General features: G+C 39.2%; 1 protein-coding gene across 1 annotated transcript; it reads left to right on the top strand.

The window, feature by feature from the left end:
- Nucleotides 1-1,418: 1,418 nt before the first annotated feature.
- LOC139134448 (neuropeptide CCHamide-2 receptor-like) lies at nt 1,419-2,715 on the top strand. Its single transcript, XM_070701309.1, has 2 exons — nt 1,419-2,288; nt 2,668-2,715. The coding sequence occupies exons 1-2, from the start codon at nt 1,419-1,421 to the stop codon at nt 2,713-2,715; spliced, it is 918 nt and encodes a 305-aa protein (XP_070557410.1).
- Nucleotides 2,716-15,149: the final 12,434 nt, after the last annotated feature.

The following is a 15,149-nucleotide window of genomic DNA, read 5'->3' as shown; positions in this document are numbered from 1 at the left end:
AGTTTGCAACATCACGGCGTAATCCTGGGGAAGTAAACGTTAAATCTCTCTTAGATTCAGCACGCAGTACGAGTATACACTCGCGTACTCTCCGGATTCATATTCAAAATGGGCTGGCAGATTTTGATAATGAATGCCTCTGACAGCCCGTGCGTTAATCAAAACACTGTTAACTCTATATCAAGCCATAATGCAATGTAAACGCCTGCTACAACTATTTATTGTTTTACAGCTCTTGTATCGAGGCAATTCATCGTTCACCGTAGAAACCCCTGCAGCCCGATATTGCCGTGTAACTAAGTTTCGCGATAATTCGTTTACCCGCACAAAAATGCACGGCATGGTTGCAAGCCGAGTGAGTAGTATCCCTGATTTCTCTGCTCTGGATACAGGCCATATAAAATTGAGATTAATCGAGGTGTTGGTAAAAAATTCTGTGGCTGCTCGCTATCGTATGCTCAGGTGGACATTGTAGCCGTTAACCCGTTTTCATCAATCTTTACTTAAATGAGGTTCTTGCTGCGACCTCAATCTCTCTTTGAACGAGATAGCTGATTGATTGATCGATTGATCTTGCTAAGGTGTCCCAATCTGCAACTGTTGGTTCAAGTGAGAGCGCACGCCTGAGTTAGAAGGAGATATAACAAAGGGATTCGTAGCCTAGGCATCATTTTCACCGTTATACAGATGCAAGGGTTGGGCTAAAGGTTTAACTTCAGTGGACAACGCACATCTGTTACATCCTATGGTCGATAGCTTTTACGGGTAGAAATATTTTACCTATTTTCATTAATAACGCATCTTTTGAATTGATTTCAAGGAAACAGGTTTTTTTCTTGCTCATTGCGGCAATGATTTATGAGAGCGTTATTGATCACGAGCTCGACAGTTGATACGAAATGTGCATGGAAAAGAAAAGAGAACAATTCTGTATTATTACTGTTATTATTATTACAATGGATGGATCATTTAATAGTCATTGCTTACGAAGCGTTCTCTCCGTTCTGCCTTAGCAGATAACCGACAGGCAGCCGGCGATGTGGAATCCCAACCCGGTGAAAATTGAATCAACGTGCATGGCAGGTTTTTACCGCCTCTCTTTGTCACTCGCGAATGTGTAATTGAGAAGCGGAGAATGAATGGGTATGATAACTCTGTCCCACGTCACAAGCCATCTACAAGCGTGCTATCTTTCTTAATAGTTAATTTTCCACAAGACCTGTTGGCAGACGACCACTCACCACCGTAAAATAGACCGCCACTTCACGCATGCGCATTGTGGTCCCGTTCTTTTCTTTTATATCAGTTGGCTTGCTCCATTTCTACGATTATAATTTCCGGCAGTTAAGAGCGCTCGTGGATTCGCACCGCTGTCTCCATTCCATTTTTTTGCCAAGAACGGGTCTACCTAGCCGAGGATGTCAGTTATGTGTGAGAATATAGGGGTGAATTCCAGCCTGAAGTCGTGCTTTCTCAACAACAGCTTCGAGATGGGCAACTATTCTTTCGACGTTTGCTCCGTCGATAACTCGACTCTAGACCTCATCGCGGCTGTCGTAGGGACCATAGGAATTATTGGTAACGTAACGTTCATGCTGGTCGTATGTCGAATTCCGTACATGAGGAACGCCACGAATTATTTTCTGATAAGTCTGGCGACGTCCGATTTGCTGTATCTCCTCGGACACACGATTTGTCGCGAGGACTGGTACGCCGATACCGACTGGATTCACGAAAAAGGAAATCGGGAAATACTACAGTGCGTACGGTGGGGTAGCACAACCCCTTCGTACTCCAGCTCGATACTCTCGGTCATGTTCATAAGCATAGAACGCTACCTGGCTATATGTAAACCGTTCACAAGGCAATCCAAGGGCTTGAAGAAGTCCTCGCGTGTCATCATTCTGGTTCTGTCGTCGTGGGTGTTCGGGGCAGCCATCGGTCTGTCGGGGCTCCTCCGCTGCTACATGGAAAAACCGAGCGACGGGGTGATACTCATCGTCAATTATGCGTACACCATTGTCGAGGTTGTAACGTTTTTCCTGTCGCTGATGGTGGTGATAGTTTTATACACGATAGCAGCCAAACGTTTGAAGATGTCCACCTACGATATCGCGTACTCCCCAACGAACATTAGAGACCGAAGCCAGGTAATGCGGCTCTGCATCGTCACGGCCGCGGTATATTTCACCTGTATATTTCCCCGGATAGTTTTTCAGATGGCCGCGTTCTACGATCTGCTGGAAGACGAGATAAACATCCAGGACTTGCTGACGTGCCTGAATGAGGTAACGATAATCATCTTAATGTTCAACTCTGCCGTGAATCCAATCATTTACAATGCCACCAGCACCAAATATCGGGACGCATTTATTAAACAGTGTCATGCTTGTCAATCGAACATCTCGGACGTTCCTCCTCGGACCGACGTTCGATCTCACGCACGAGGCAGACGTCCCTCGACTACCGCCAGGTGCGCACACAAGACAGCAAACACAGACGGGAAAAGGAGACCTCGCTTCGAACGAAGTATGGAAACAGGAGGCGTTAACTGCGAACGAAACGTACCGCAGGTGTCGCCCTCCACCGCTTCACACACAAAATACAGTAATGTATATTCACGCAATGAAAAAAAAACACGGGTGTGTGTGTGATGACAATCTACAGATGACACTTTGGAGATCAACTTCACCAGGATTGCTTGCAACTGTGTGAGATTGAAATCATGCAAGCGAAGCTGGACTGGAAAGCTAGACGGGGCATATATACATAATGATCATTTCCTTGGTTGGAAAATTCACTTTAAAGACTGTGAACAGAATACGAGTTGCACAGATTTATTGGTTGTCGAACATTTGTAAAATCCTTATCGTATAACCACAGGGCAACTGTTAAGTTCCCAGTCACGATTTGCTTATGTTGATAAATCGGTGGAGTTTACGTGTCCAGGTCAGCGCAAACGACTTCCTTTGGAATTTCAAACGTCGTTATGTTTGTAGACTGACATCATCATCTGTTTGAAAGACTGTGCAGCTACGGTATACGAGACTCTCGTCCTTGCCTTTCTGAAGAGGGTTGACAGAGAACGGCTTGTGGATTATTCTACGGCTTTAAGCTACATCACCACAATCGAAGGCTCCCGAAAAAAAAACCTTGAACATACAATGACCGTAAAAAAAATCAAGTTTTCAGTGTCAGTACCATTTGGCTTTTCACGAACAGTTGGATCTTGGTTCAATAGGCCCAATTTCAATTTAGGGTGTGTGTGTATGCCAGACCGTCGTAAATGAACGTCACACTCAACAACATTCAAGTTTATTACAGAAAATCAGTGGCACTGATGTGTGATGCGGTTTGATCTTCAACCGCATCTTGCTGTAAAAATGCAAGACGTGATACAATTAGAGTTGTATTAGATTATTGGCTATATTTTACAGCGCACTGCACATCATTCTATGACTTGAGATATCGACAAGTAGCGGAGACGAAATGGGAGTTTATCGCCTCGAGGAAGATGTACGCATTTCGTGAAAGACTCAATTACTTTTTCAAGGTTGGCGGTAATAACTTTAAAATTATATGTTTGTTTTGGCTTCACTTTCGTAGAGCGAACACTATTCAGCTGGCCATTATATGAATTATCAGGTCAATTAAGTACAACCCAATCACGTCTGACAAAAATGAAGAGAACTTTAACATGTAAATATTATGTAACACTATATATATATATATATATATATATATATATATATATATATATATATATATATATATATATATATATATATATATATAACTATATATATATATATATATATATATATATATATATATATATATATATATATATATATATATATATATATATATATGTCTCACTCATATATGTTTATTTATTTCTTGGTTGTCGTATTGTTAAGTGTACACCTGTTTACCAAAATAACTTCGGCCTTACAGTATCCAGCGCCCATATATTGAGATGTCAAATATTGATATGTAAATACTGTACAAGTGATCATAATATGCCTATAAGCCTTGTTCAGATTTTCGCCAACGGAACGCAATCGTCATTTCGCTGGCATCACTTAAGCTTCCCTTCCGGATATTTTTGCCATATTTTTATCGTATTGATAATTTAGTCATCTGAAGTGTTCCTTTGTTCGCGCTTCTGCATCGAGCACAGCCATCTCCCTCCCCTCCCTTCCCCTCTCTCTCCCTCTCACTCTCTCTCTCTCTCCCTCTCACTCTCTCTCTCTCTCTCTCTCTCTCTCTCTCTCTCTCCTCTCTCTCTCTCTCTCTCTCTCTCTCTCTCTCTCTCTCTCTCTCTCTCTCTCTCTCTCTCTCTCTCTCTCTCTCTCTCTCTCTCTCTCTCTCTCTCTCCAATCCAAATTATTTCAAGTACAGAGTCATAATATCTGTTACCTAAGTTTCATGCAGCTCGCAATCTTCAGATTAATCTTTCCTTTGGTCTTTACTCTAACTTATATGGCTAGAACGTACCATTGTACTGTGGTCCAAACCAAGTAAGTGGGAGTAAAGACCGAAGAAAAAGTTAGTCTGGAGATTGCGAGATGCAAGAGACTTAGGCAACAGATATAACAGATATTATTATTTTAAAATTTGTGTTTGAAGTAATTTGTATTATTATTTATAACGCTATGCTTTTTGCATTGAGCTCTGTAATTTCCAACGATATATATATATATATATATATATATATATATATATACATTACAAACACTACTTTTAAGTACAAAGTAATAAGAGAAATATAGCGTGCAAAGTGATCCATCAGAAGTTAAACTGCATTTGCCGGCGACTTCTGTGTTACAGCCCTATGATCATATCTCATACTACGTTCCCTCAAAAATGAAACCATGCAAATACCGATGTGTGTGTCGATACTTTTATTCAAGTGTAAGCATTCCTTCCAGTTTATGTATAGATTGTATCTTGAAAACATTGGAACTACATGTAAAACTAATTTTTGTTATTGATTATATATATATATATATATATATATATATATATATATATATATATATATATATATATATATAACAAAAAATAGTTTTACATGTAGTTCCAATGTTTTTAAAGTTACAAGGCTTACAAGACGTCAGGTATTGGCGCCAAAAATATTGGAAAAATTTATTTCTATCAGTTTGAAATACTTTTCGTATCTCTGTGTCCGCTGCATATTAAACGCTTCCTGAAGAACTAAAACAAAGCCTGCGATTCAGTGCATTGCTACCACCACTTCAATGTTTTCAGAACAAATTCACGAAATAAAAATTCTACTTTGTCCTTATTTCTCGCATTCATTTGATTTACCGTTTTCTCCTCACGTTACAACAGCTTTTCTACGATACATTTGACAGGCGCATAACCATGAACACACTCCAGACGTGGAGAAGCTAGATAAAACAGTTGAAATACCCCGAAATTCTCGGTACTAAGCGTCTTGCAATTTCTCGTAACGGATCTCGCCCAACTCCTATAAATGCAACAATCAGTGAAGGATTTCCTCTTTTTGCGCAAAAGGGAAGTGCGAAAGGTGTTACTGCATTCGATATGACACCAACTTTAGATCCTTGAAACGCCAAACGTGCGCAATGACTGCGCGTCAATCCCTAACTGAACGAATGCCATAATCACCGACAGCGAACTATCGTTGCTGTCTCTGTCAATACGATCTGCCATTTACGTCATTGCCACGCAGTGAAGATCGTTACCATGGTTTCAAACCTTCCGAAGTTGCAATTGCTATGGTGTGTTTTTCCTATACGCCGCTGCCTATGGAGGGTGTTACTGATGAAAGCTTCCCGGAGAAGCCTAAAAGATCAGAAGGCATGATTTATCCAGGAAAAACCAATGAGATGTAGGACTGAACAACATGCTTGAAGGGTACAGACAAGAGCTTACCCGTACACTGGATAGTATGTTTCTCACAGAATGTTTCATATTTCGAAGTGGTAACTTATCTTACCAGAACTAACAAAATCGAGAGAGGATTAATGATCGCATGAACGTGTTTTGATTAGATTACATTAAGTATTTCAGTAATCGGATATCATGCCCATCATGTATGTTCAAAAAACCGTGAGACAATAAAATATTTGTGAAGCAAAGCTGTGCAGTTTAGTCCTTCCATAGACTTTCATGGCCCAGTTGCTTGTTTCTATGACGATCACAGTACTATTATTATCATAAGTACATTTTGTTTGAAAAAGATTGAACATGTCCCGTTTTGCTTCCATACTCTTGTGTGTTACATGGTAGCTTTTCCAATGAAATTATGAATGAATACATGGTTTTTTTTCGAGTTTTTTGTTGCCACGTGCACCGTCAAAGACTGTATAAGACTCCGATACTCACTTGAATATGCAAAACTGCTCTCTTCCACCTTTTAATGCAGTCAAAAGTTAATAATTAGAGGATGTAATACACACTAGAGAAACCCGGGGCCTTCACTTGACATCACATGAGATGAATCAATGCTGGCAACGCTGGTCAGCCTCTCTTGTTTTGAGATGGCGAAAGATACGGGCTATCTACCCATCGCTCACGAATATCATGCAGCTGATTAATAACATTTAGGGAGAGTGATTGACCTCACCGGGATAGATTTGACCTCGTGGAGACACACGTGACCCCTGTAAATCTCCGGAAAGTTCAAACCCTTTACCTTGTGAGGAGTACGAATTACAAGCAATTACATGGAGGCGGAGAGAACATTTCCCGCATGCACTTTCCAATTACCATTTCACTCAACTTATTGAAGCCAGTAATTCTTTGTAAGCTGACCTGAAACGCGCACTTAGCCGGAATTAAAGTTTTCGGACAGCGTTATCGTTTCTGAAGGATTCTTATCAATCAGTGAAAGACACACGTGGCGAAATACCAGCTCTTTGTATCGCACTTCGTACCTTGACTTAATCCACCCACCTGTGATTTTTTTACAACAAGTACCTTTGAACAATACTGGAAGTATTTTCTCATTATTCCTGTTTCAAAACAAAAATTTCACCTAGACAAATTATTTTTTCCCATGTACACGTCCTTTTGCAAGTGTTGAAGTCACGGCACAGAGACTTTTTGCTTTTATCTATGTCCAGACATATCCGTCTATTTACTGGAAATTTTGCTGTATATCTCTGAAAGAGAATAGTTATTTCCATGATAAGCAGTAGGACTGATAATCGTTTATGGGATTTTTTCCGAGGCGTTGTTACTGAGCTACGTCTTTGTTGTTATGTCTTGTCTGATGATGGTAACTAAGTTGCTGATATTAATCAACACAAACGGACTTGAACGCGTCGTTGACACTTCGACGTAACGACTGTCTCTCTCAGAGCTTCCCGTCGCTGTCTCTCTTCTTTAGATTCTATGTTTAGATAAAGGACTGGAAAATTGCGTTCCGAGCGACAGCTTGGAAAGCCATGTCCGGTCATGGCGGTCATTATCTCGTGTACAATTGCGGCTGCATGACTACAGGTACTCGTTTTACTAAAGACCTACAAAGACTCAACCTATCCATACAAAAGACATCCACATAATAACTTTGTCTGACGCACGTATTAGACTTTAGGCTTACATCCTGCGCCATGTTGCATCAACAATGTTGGGAAGGTTAATAACGGACGCCACGTCTAGGTAATTGTAGTGACCTGTACATTCTATACATATGTTAATTTGTTGCATCTAGTATTGGCACTGCACCTGTGTATTTTGCACCTGTATCTGTATTGTGTGTATTTAAAAAGAGAAAATGAATAAATCGGACAGTCAGTGCTCTGTCATCGTCGTGTTAGCTCCCGTTACTGTATGTATGGGTGTATGCCTTTCAACTTGGCCATTCTGAACATTACATTGGCGACGAGGATTTTGCCGAGTCATAGCAAGACTCCAACCCTATAGTTTATCAAGTAGACACTCTCGTTAGTTCAAAATGGCAGGTGAGGCTGGTTTTCTTCTTTCACAAATGTCTCCGTTGGATATCCACACTGACTCTGCTACATTAGCACCAAGATGGAAGCGTTGGTTGGCCCGTTTTGAAAACAGCTGCACTGCATGGAAGATTACGGACCCTGACCAAAAGAAAGCATTACTTCTAGACAGAGGTGGTGAAGATTTATTCGATATTTCTGAAACCCTTGTAATGCCTACTGATGCCCAATATGATGATAACTATAAAAAGATAGTGAAGGCTTTGGATGACTACTTTCTACCTAAAAAGAATACTGAATACGAAATTTTTCAATTTCGACGCACTGTACAACATGACACTGAAACCATTGACCAATTTGTGACTCGTCTGAAGAAACTGGCTGTTAATTGTGGCTTCACCAACCAAGCTATGACGGACGCTGAAATAAAGCACCAAATTATCCAAGGGGGAAGAAACAAGAAGGTTCGAAGAAAAGCTCTACAACAAGACATGACTCTCGACCAAATTGTATCACTGGCAAGGTCATTGGAAATCTCTGAACGGGAAGCACATGGTATAGAACATTTGCAATTGCCGGACACTGCCCACACTCCATCCAGCCGACAACGTCAGACACAACGTGGTGGTTATAAGAAAAATCGACAAGCTCAAGATTTGAAAAAAATCTCTTCAAGTTGTTACTTTTGTGGCGGTAAATATCCACATCAAGGTTTCTGCCCAGCAAAGGGTAAGCAATGCCACTATTGTCATAAGAGTGGACATTTCAAATCTTGTTGCGGTAAACTGAAAACATTTATGAAAAGAAAAGTAGTAGGCTTCCATACAAGAGAAATGTTGTCGATACAGTGTGTGTTAAAAATGTCAAAGATGATAGTTCAGATACCAGTAGTGATTTCCTGTTTAATATCCAAGTTTATGAAAGATATGGTGGCAAGCTTCCATTTGCAAATCTTTCCATAAATGGTAAATGTATAGATTTGATGTTAGATTCAGGTGCTACTTGTAATGTTTTGAATAAGAGTGATTTTCAAGCATTAAGTGATTCTGTAACTCTTGAACCAATCAATAAGAATTTATTCACCTATGGCAAACAACAAAAGGTTAATGTAATGGGTCTTGTAAAAGCCAAGATTGACATGGGAAATTGTTTCGAAACTTTGGATTTCATTGTTGCCGATACTAAAGACTCCTCAATTTTGGGATATTCTTCCGCAAGTCTTCTTGGTTTTATACAAATTAACTCCCATCAGTCAAATAGTGTTTCAGTATCTGAGAGGGTTCCAAACACAAGTCACATACAACCACACGAACAACCCAATTTATCAGACACAGACCAGTCAGCTGTTACGAAAGATTCAAAATCGGCTGCTCTAGAAATGCCAAATTGTCCAGAAACTGTACAAAGAATAATACGTGATCACGCCCAAGTTTTCACAGGTATGGGAAAATATAATGGCAAACAAATTAAACTTCATATTGATGAAAATGTCAAACCTATTGCCCAGAATCATAGACGTGTTCCATACCATTTGCGCAAAAAAGTTGAGGCAGAAATAAAGTCATTGGAAGATGCTGATATTTTGGAAAAAATTGATGGCCCAACACCCTGGGTGAGTCCAATTGTCATTGTTCCAAAATCTGGTACTGATAAAGTAAGAATATGCGGCGATTATCGAGCTCCAAATATGGCTATCCAAATGTTACTCCAACTGTACAAGAAATTCGTACAAAACTTCATGGTTCCACTGTATTCAGTAAATTGGATGCTAATAAGCACTATTTACAATTTGTACTTGATCAAGAATCTCGGAATATTACAACAATCAGTACTCACGTTGGGCTTCGACGATATAAACGTCGTCCTTTTGGTATCAATTCGGCAGCTGAAATTTGCCAAAACGAAATGTCGCTAATTTTACAAGATATTCCAGGTGTTGAAAGTATTGCTGATGATATAATTATTCATGGTGTAGATCAGGAGGCGCATGACAAAGCACTCCATGCATGTTTGTCCCGTTTGGCTGAATATGGCTTGACTCTCGGTTTGTCAAAATGCGTGTTTTCAGTTCCAGAAATAGAGTTCTTTGGATTCACATTCGATAGAAATGGAATGCATTGTAATGAAAAACGAATCAAAACAATCCGTGAACTAAAACGCCCGAGAACGTTTCAGAAGTTCGTTCATTTCTGGGTATGTTGGGTTTGCCTTCTATAATGGTGCCCCAATTTAGCACTCTGTCAGAGCCAATTAGACGCCTTACAAAAAAAGGTGTTCCATTCATTTGGGGTGATGCTCAAGAAACTTCGTTTGAAAGTATAAAGAGTGCAATATGCTCTGACACAACCTTAGGTTATTTGATATAAATAAACCCACAACTCTTACCGTTGATGCAAGTCCTGTCGGTATTAGTGCTATTTTGCATCAGGATGATACGCTTATCAGTTGTGCTGGTAGGTCATTATCAGAAACCGAAAAACGTTATAGCCAACTGGAACGAGAAGCCTTAGCAATTTCCTGGGGTTTAGATTACCATCGTTTATATTTGGATGGATCGCCTGAATTTATTGTGGAAACAGATCACAAACCACTTGTTCGAATATTTAATAGTCAAGAATACCATAAAATGTCAACGCGTATTGAAAGGTGGGTAATTAAAGCCTAGAGATTTAGATTCAAAGTTCAATATATAGAGGGAACGAAAAATCCTAGTGATTATCTATCACGCCACCCTGGTGAATTTAAATCTCGTGATGCATCCTATACTGATCAGTATATTTCGTTTGTGCAACATCACTCAAAACCTCGTGCTGTAACTTTAGATGAAATACGTAACGCTACTCAGAATGATGAAATACTAAGGTTTGTTGCCCAATGTTTGCAAAACAATGCTTGGCACAAAATACCTGCTAATGTAAATAAAGAATCTGTGACGATATATAAACAGATCAAAGATGAGTTATCCTTTTCCGTCGGAATACTTTTGAGGGGATCTAAAATTGTTGTCCCTTTATCACTTCAATCTCAAATGGTTTCAACTGCGCATGAAGGTCATTTAGGATCATCTAAAACTACAGCACTTATGAGAGAAAAAGTTTGGTTTCCCGCAATGAATTCTCTTGTAAAATCTGTGATATCTGATTGCTATGCTTGCCAACTTAATGTTGACACAACTATACAAGAACCATTGAAACCAACAAAACTACCAAGCGAAGTTTGGTCATCTCTTGCTACAGATATGTATGGTCCTTTACCCAACGGCGAATATCTCGTTGTAGTTATAGATGAGTATTCACGTTTTCCTGAAGTTGAAGTTACTTACTCGACAAGTTCCGCGTCAGTCATACCAAAACTTGACCGTATTTTCACATCTTACGGATACCCTTCTAAACTCAAAAGTGACAATGGGCCCCCTCTCAATTCGAATGAATTTGCATCTTACTCTAGAAATTCTGGTTTCAAACATCAGAAAATTACCCCTGAATATGCAAGGGCAAATGGTCTAGCAGAAAACTTCATGAAAAATTTGGGCAAGGTAATTCGTTGTTCTCTAATTGAACGGAAAAATTGGAAGATTGAAATGCGGAAATTCCTACTTAATTACCGTTCAACTCCTCATCCGTCAACTGGCAGAAACCCTGCTGAAGTAATGTTCAACCGTAAAATTAAGAGCAAATTACCTTTTATTGATAAATCGGAACATAAACGTGATGCATTTATCCAAAACCAGCATAATCGCAGCATGGATAAAAACAAACTGTATCACGATAAACAAGGCAGAATGAAACACAGATCGTTTTCAGAAGGGGAGAAGGTGTTAGTGAGAAACTCGAAACGTACAAAATATGCACCAAGGTACAGGAAAGATATATTTCGTGTTTCACGTTCTAAAGGTAGTATGGTGACAGCTACAAATAAACTTGGCAAAAGTGTAACCAGAGATAAATCTTTCTTCAAAGTGTACCATGGTCCAGAAATTGAAAATTCTGATATAAACGAATATGATGAAGACGAAGAATTAGAAATGCTCATGAATGAAATGAAAATGAAGCAACACACACAGACACCTTCACAAAGTGACACACCTAGTGTTGACACAGATTCTTCACAAACTGCACACAGCAAGCAACCACAGACACTGAGGAGATCAACACGTACGAGGAAACCTAATATCAGAGAAGATTTCCTCTATTATTAAAATGCCCGAATATGAACTGATATGTTGATTAGAGTATGTATTTGTGTCTGTTTATTCAAATCTTGGATTGCAATGGCATCTGATTTTTTTGTTAGGTCATATATAATTTAAACTGGATTGTTTTGTATGTTTTATTCTAAGGTAGGAAGGAATGTAGTGACCTGTACATTCTATACATATGTTAATTTGTTGCATCTAGTATTGGCACTGCACCTGTGTATTTTGCACCTGTATCTGTATTGTGTGTATTTAAAAAGAGAAAATGAATAAATCGGACAGTCAGTGCTCTGTCATCGTCGTGTTAGCTCCCGTTACTGTATGTATGGGTGTATGCCTTTCAACTTGGCCATTCTGAACATTACAGTAATGAGGAACTTGGGTAAGATTGGACAAAAAACCCTATCAACACGAAGATATCATCAGTCAGTTTCACATCGGTAAACCTCGGCAAGGGCAAACAGGTAGCCCTTAGATCAATAACAATACTTCCGTCGCGGGTGACAACTGCGCACGGTCAGCTATTTTTTGTAAGTGACCTTATTTACTCATGCATTTATATTTCTGTATTTACACATTACAAGCAGACACGGCACGATCCTTATCTGTAAAACTACATACTTCATAGTTTTCTTCCTCAACGTACATGTAAGTGAGATAACAAAGTTGAATGATGCAAGGTGAGGATACTTGACTTTAACCGTGCTAAACATGAAACTCTAGCAGGTGTTTGATGTATATGACTAAGATAAAAGCACAATACAGTAAAAGTTTTAAAATCAACATTTTCATCAGAATATATTTTGTCATGTTTTCTTCTAATAGCGATAGAATGTCATTGTTTCAAATTAATAAACCCTGACAATATTACACAATTTATAACAAACACATGTGTGTTGTCTCGGGGAATGCACTTGCATTGTCACCATATCTTCCCTTCTTTCCTTCTTTCTAGATGTGTCTTCTTTATACATTAACTTATTCATATACGTACTTACGCGTAAATTCATTTATTCATGCATTTATGTAAATTGCGTACATGCATACACATACACATAAGAGGCGCCAAATGTAAAACACAATCACCCTTGTTTCAGAGATAGAACAGCTAGGAAACGTATATAGAGAGGAATATATATATATATATATATATATATATATATATATATAAATATATATAATCCCATGGTATTTTTCTCCGTTTGACGTCATCGTATACGAGTGTTTTTCGCGGAGCCGTACAACTTCGAGCCGAAGGCGAGAAGTTGTGCGGCTCCGCGAAAAACACGAGTATACGATGACGTCAAACAGAGAAAAATTCCATGGGTTTATATATTTATCACATGAACAGCCTTCTTATTTTTCTTTGATGTGGCTGGATCAAAATTATTGTAACAAATTGCATGGTTTTTATTGCGATTTTGTGATTTTCCTCACGCGGATTACTTTCATTTATTGAGTGGAGCGGCCAGTCACCCAGGAGATGTGCGAATGTTTACAGGCATACTTTCATTCATAAATCCGATTAAGCTGAACTTTTGATTCATGAAATGGTATCTCCACCAATCAGACATGCGGATTCGGTCACGTGCGCATGTCAATCATTGTCTCGCGCTGGACCGTTTCCAAGGCAAGTCTACCATCGGTGGACATGACTTTCACCGCGCTAGCGACGGATAACCATGGTATTTTGAGTTATTTAGAATATTAACAATTATATTTATGAAACCAATGCAACGACACGATCGAAACAGTAGTTATCATTCTTAGAGATGCTGTGGATTTTAAAATATCACAAGTTTACGACCTTGGCGAGCCCGAAAGTTTCAGATCGATGACACACAGAGTGTACGCTTGTAAGTTGTAGTGGGCACTGCCGTCACCGGTCTTCGCCGTTGGCCATCTAGGTCGTCAATTTTTCGTCTTACGGACTTTGATGTTTGCTGTGACACATATATCGCCCGTAGGTACATCCAAATTTTGTTACTTGACGGGAACTCTGTTCTGTTGTGAGTGTTGTCCGAGTCAACTTTCGAAATACATCGGATTCTACGGCGCTGCACTGTAGGTCGACAGCTTATGTTTTCACTATTAGCCTTACGCTGCAGGTTTGATTCCGATCGAGAAACGACGGAATAATTTGTGTGATGAAGGAAATTTATCGTTGTTCGTAAAATGACTTTATGCTTGTGCCTTCTATGTCGCTTTCCCGAAGATTATACGGTACTCATTTATTAAGTTGAATTTTCGTTGAGGTGTATATTTCGGGTTTATCACCAACCTCGATCGCCAGGTACGACGTCGCTTGGCGATCGCCAGGTACGACGACGTTCACTTTGAGCCTTTCGACTTGAGCCGTGACGTTACTGAGCCATTATAACGACCGACGGTATCCTCATTCGATTCTTGGGAATAGCTAAAGCTTTAGCGACTCGAAATGTCGTTGGACATGCCTTCTATATTTCCATATCTTGATTTATCGGGTCACCTTTTTGTCAAAATGTTACGAGAGCACGGCATCGATCACGACAAATCGGTCTGTGTGGCAACGTGCATGTACGAACGGTACCAGTGCAGAAAAAAGTTCCGGTTGATGACGTACAACAGCGGTAATATGGATTCCTTATCTGAGCTGGTGTACGTCACACAGGTGGAGATACGGGCCAGTTCAAGTGATAAATATATATATATATATATATATATATATATATATATATATATATATATATATATATATAATATATATATATGTAGGCCTATATGTATGTATGTATGTATGTATGTATGTATGTATATACACACACATATACATTGCCCATACATATGTATGCATACATATACATTCGCATATTGGGTATTCATTCATACATACATACATACATACATACATACATACATACATACATACATACATACATACATACATACATACATACATGCACATCATGATTCTTGTTTCCTTTAGCAAACATTTACAGAGATGTATTTGAAGAGGGTAATTATGT

This window comes from Ptychodera flava, chromosome 6 (assembly GCF_041260155.1).
Source record: "Ptychodera flava strain L36383 chromosome 6, AS_Pfla_20210202, whole genome shotgun sequence".
NCBI classification, from domain to species: Eukaryota; Metazoa; Hemichordata; class Enteropneusta; family Ptychoderidae; genus Ptychodera; species Ptychodera flava.
This window is presented reverse-complemented; position numbering and strand designations above follow the sequence as displayed.

Bases quoted from the DNA above. Each gene is read 5' to 3' on its own strand.
- LOC139134448 (XM_070701309.1), top strand. From the start codon at position 1,419: ATGTCAGTTATGTGTGAGAATATAGGGGTGAATTCCAGCCTGAAGTCG. The intron at 2,289-2,667 runs GTAACGATAATC...GACAATCTACAG, and splicing joins TGCTGACGTGCCTGAATGAG to ATGACACTTTGGAGATCAAC.